Source organism: Eimeria maxima, genomic scaffold (assembly GCF_000499605.1).
Source record: "Eimeria maxima Weybridge genomic scaffold, Emw_scaff810, whole genome shotgun sequence".
Taxonomy (NCBI): Eukaryota; Apicomplexa; class Conoidasida; order Eucoccidiorida; family Eimeriidae; genus Eimeria; species Eimeria maxima.
In genome coordinates this window covers 5,654-10,653 of record NW_013563988.1, presented here as the reverse complement: position 1 = coordinate 10,653, position 5,000 = coordinate 5,654, and the positions used below count along the sequence as shown (strand labels likewise).

General features: G+C 34.3%; 1 protein-coding gene across 1 annotated transcript in view; it reads right to left on the bottom strand.

Moving 5' to 3' along the window:
• Nucleotides 1-174, bottom strand: part of EMWEY_00043640 (hypothetical protein) — a gene marked incomplete at both ends in the record, with an annotated part of 645 nt that extends 471 nt beyond the window's left edge. Inside the window, one exon of the mRNA XM_013478994.1 lies at nt 1-174. This exon is cut by the window's left edge and continues 471 nt beyond it. Within this exon, the coding sequence (XP_013334448.1) occupies nt 1-174 (174 nt within the window).
• Nucleotides 175-5,000: the final 4,826 nt, after the last annotated feature.

The following is a 5,000-nucleotide window of genomic DNA, read 5'->3' as shown; positions in this document are numbered from 1 at the left end:
CGCTTGACGCGGTGATGCTGCTGGTGTAAGTGCAGCGGATCCAGCTGTGGATCCTTGCTGCTGCTGCTGCTGCTGCAGTTGCTGCAGCAGTTCTCTCTCTTCCAGTTGCTCCTGCTGCTGCAGCAGCAGGGAGGAGAATGTCTCCTCTTGCTGCTGCTGCTGCTGATCCTCCATTCTCTCCCTTTTGCAGCAGCAGCAGCAGCAACAGCAGCAGCAATTAATTCTTTTGTCCCCTTTTTTGTCTTCTTTTATATACACAGCAGCAGTTGTCTCCCTTTCTGTCTCCTCGTTACTATGCAGCTAGCTATCTACCCATCCAGCTAGCTAGCTAGCTAGCTAGCTAGCTAGGAGAGCAGCTGCCTATTAGACTAGCTAGCTAAATGGCTAGCTAACTAGTTAGCTAGACAGCTAGCTAGATGGCTAGCTAGTTAGATAGCCAGCTAGCTAGCTAGCTAGCTAGCTAGCTAACCGATAAGGAAGGAACAAACAACTATTTGCTACTGCTAAATGCTTTTTATTTGGGGCTTTTATTTACTGAGGCAGAGATGCATGCATGCATTAGATAATGACGGTAAGCAGATCTATGGAGGCAGCAGCAAACAATGCTACCGCTGCTGCTGCTGTTGCTCTCGCTGCTGTTGCTGCTGCTGCTGCTGCAGTCAATGGCCTTAAAGAAGCAGAAAGAAGGAGTTGTTGCTGCGTTGCTTATTATTGTTTATTTATTTATTTATTTATTTATTCTTTTTTTTATTTAATAGAAGAATATTTTTTTTTTATTTATATATGTAGTCTATAGAGTGCACTGCATGCATCTCTTTATATTGATCTATCTGCAGCAGCAGCAGCAGCAGCAAGGAATTGAGTTGCTGCTGCTAGTTACTTGTTACAAGAAGCAGCAGCAGCAGCAGCAGCAATAGCAGCAGCAACAGCAGCAGCAGCAGCAGCAGGAAGGAGGGAGTCGGTGTGTGGTGTATATATAGATATAAATACACAGTTAGATATATAAATAAATATTAATTTATATTTATATTTATTTATTTATTTTTATTTATAAATAATTAATAAAATAAGAGGAAAAAGAAAACAATTTGCTGCTGTATATGCAACATTTTTGCTGCTGTAACAGTCTAGTGTAGTCACCAGCCCCGTCATCATAAAAAGAGGTGTTTTTGTGCTCTTTTTTGCTGTTTTTATGTTTAAATAATTAACTAATAATAAAATATAAATACAATAAACAAAAAAAGAAGAAAAAAGCTATAAAAAAGACCTAAAAATACCCTTTGCATGCGTAGATCCATACACCGCACACACCTAGTTATACACACACAGCATAAAAAAAAGTGAGCAGCAGCAGCAGCAGCAACAGCAGCAGCAGCAGCAGCAGCAGCAGCAGCAAATGGAGAAAAAAAGGAATTAAATATCGAAATATAATTGAAATATTAATAAATAAATATTATTAATTAAATTAAATTGTATTTAATTATTTATTTCTTTTTTTTTTCCCTCTCTTTTTCTTATTACTGTATTCCTCTTTTGCACGATTCGTAACTATATAAGGAAAAATAAATAAATAAATTTAAATAAATAAACAAATTAAATAAATAAATAAATAAATAAATAAATAAATACAAATTTATTTATTTATTTAAATAAATAAATAGATAAATAAATAAATTTATATAAGTAAATAAATAAATAAATGACACAAATAAATGCCTTTTTTATTAAGGTATAAACATAAAAATAAATAAATAAATAATTATAATTAATAAATATAAATATAATTATATTTATTAATTATAATTATAATTATTAATTATTAATTATAATTAATTAGTTAATTAATTAATTAATTAATTAATTATATATATTTAATTAAATTAAGAAAACAAACACTAAATATAAACATGTAAATAATAAACAATTAATTACTTTTATTTATACACATCTTTTTATTTATTTATTTATTAATAAATAAATAAATAAATAAATAAATAAATAAATAAATAAATAATATATTCATATAAATAAATAAAATAAATAATATATAAATAAAAGGAATAAAAAATACACAAAAATAAATAATTAACGTCAATAAAGAAAAAGGTTTATATTGCCAAGAAAATTAAAAGCTGCAGCAGCAGCAGCAGCTGCAGCAGCAGCAGCAGCAACTGCAGCAGCAGCAGCAGCAACTGCAGCAGCAGCAGCAGCAGCACGGCGGCGGCGACGAGCAGGCTCCTCGAGTGTATGCATGCAGAGTGTGTTGTTTGTCTTCTTTTCTTTGCATGGATAATAAGACAAGATAATGTTTATTTATATTAATTAATAAATATAAATAAATAAAATAAATAAATAAATAAATAAATAAATAAATAAATAAATAAATAAATAAATGAATTAAAAAAGAGTAGGAAGAACAAGACCAGGAGAAGAAATAAATCCATCCCTCTTATAAAATTCATATAAATCAGCTAGGGTTAGGAAAGAATAATTAGGGTTTAGGGTTTGTGTATAATTAGGGTTTAGGGTTTGTATATAATTATTATATTTATATTTATTTTCTTCCTCTTCTTCTGTATTATCTGTATCTGTTATTATACGTAAATCATCAGGTCTTTGTGCAACAAGAAAGGACAAAAAAGATCTAACTTCTTGTCTTCTTAGGGATAATACACGAATAATTTGTGTAAAAAGTACATAAAAAAGCCCCAAAAATGCATGCATGCAAAAAACACCAAAAGATAACCAACTTAATCTTATACAAATTACCCAAACCCTAATAGTAAACCCTAATAATAAATCTAACCATAAACACTCTAATAAACCACCACAAACCCTAAACCCTTTTATTATATCCTCCCCTATTAATAATGCATGCATGCTTATTGGGGCTGCACCCTTCCTACATAAAGAAAATATTATTATATTACTTAATGATACATATTTCTCCTTATCTGCATGCATGCATGCATGCATACACACACACACACACACAGATACACACAAACAATTTTATTTATTTATTTATTTATTTATTTTTATTATTAGGATTTTTAGGGTTTAGGGTTTACATTTTTAGGGTTTAGGGTTTAGGGTTTAGGGTTTAGGGTTTAGGGTTTTTTTTTTTTTTTTCTTACTTTTAATATATTTATCCCTTTTAATAGAAAAGTATTTTTTACCAAAAAGGGACTGAATAAATACAAAAGAAAGAAGAAGAATATTAATTAGGGGTCTAATAAGAAAGGAGACACCAAGAAGAATAGCAATTGCATGCTTAGGTAGTATAATTAATTGATTATTATTTGCTGCTGTTGTTCCTGCTGTTGCTGCTGCTGCAGTAGCTGCAGCAGTAGCTGCAGCAGCATCTGCACCTGGTCCTGGTCCTGCTGCAGCAGCAGCAGCAGCAGCAGATGCTGCTGCTATTGCGCTTGCTGCTGCTGCACCCTTATTAGATAAATAAAAATAACCTAGCTCCCTATACACCAGAAGACGAGACAATTGTCTTGTTGTATAGCATGCAGCAGCAAATAAACAATCAATAAGAGGAGCAGCAGCAACACAGCAGCAGCAAGAAACAGCAGCAGATATTAACCATAATATACCTAATGCCTTATCTCTATCACTAAGTTGCTGCCAAGGAGTAACAGGAAAAAATTCTTGCTGCTGCTCTTGCTGCACCACTTGCTGCTGCTGCACTTGCTGCTGCTCGACGTGCTGCTGCTGCTGATCAAAAAGGAAGGAACTAAATCCAAGAAGAATAAGTAATATATGTATTATATCCTGCAGCAAGGAAGCAGCAACAAGACGTAATTGTTGTGTATATGTAAGAAAGGAGACACTATCTAATACACGAAGGAGACTGTCTCCTTTTTTATAAGAAGAAAAAAAAAGAAGAAAATAATTATATATTATACGTATACAACTTATATAATTAACAGGTAGGTGCCTATACACCTCAATATCTCGGATAAATTGTCTCTCTTTTCTTGTTAATTTATATTTATATTTATTATTATTATTATTATTTATATTATTATTATTATTTATATTATTATTATTTATATTATTATTATTATTTATATTATAAGGAGACACTTGTATATCATTAATTATAGCTGTCTCCTCGCTTATACTATCATAAGAACCAGAGGAATGGTATACTCCTGTTGTTGTGCTGCTGCTAGGCAGCAGCAACGAGTCCCCTAGCTCTCTTCCTTCATATATAGATATACTCTCCCGATCCCCACGATCCCAACGATCCCCACGATCCCAACGATCCCAACGATCCCCACGATCCCGACGATCCCGATCCCAACGATCCCAACGATCCCAACGATCCCAACGATCCCATAGATCCCAACGGCGACGATCCCGACGATCCCGACGATCCCTTTCTGCAGTTGTTGCAGATACATTTGTTCCTGCTGCTGTTGGTGCTGCTGCTGTTGTTGCTCCTGCTGCTGTTGCTGCTGCTGGTGTTGTTGTTGTTGTTGCTGCTGCTGCAGCATGACGATGACGTAATAGACTACCTCTTTGTCTTAGACGTTGTATATTCTCTAATACACCCCGACCAACAGCAGCAGCAGCATTAGCTGCTGCACTATGCTGTTGCTGTTGCTGCTGCTGCTGCTGCTGCTGTTGCTGCTGTTGTGAATTCATCTTATGTTGCTGATAGTGTTGTGTCCTTCCCTCACTCCCTCCATATATCTGTTCCTGTTCATCCCCCACCCCCTGTTGCTGCTGCACTTGCTGCTGCACTTGCTGCTGCACTTGCTGCTGCACTTGCTGCTGCACTTGCTGCTGCTGCACTTGCTGCTGCTGGTAATGGTGGTGTCTCCTTAGTACTAATGTATCAGGAATAGGTGATTCATATATACTTTTTTGTGTCCCTTTTGCTCTCTCCCTCTCTGCTAATCTACATTGATTAAGACGTAAAGGACGAATAAATATAGTATATATATTCTTAATAAAAAAAAAAAATATTTTTTTTTTTTTTTTTT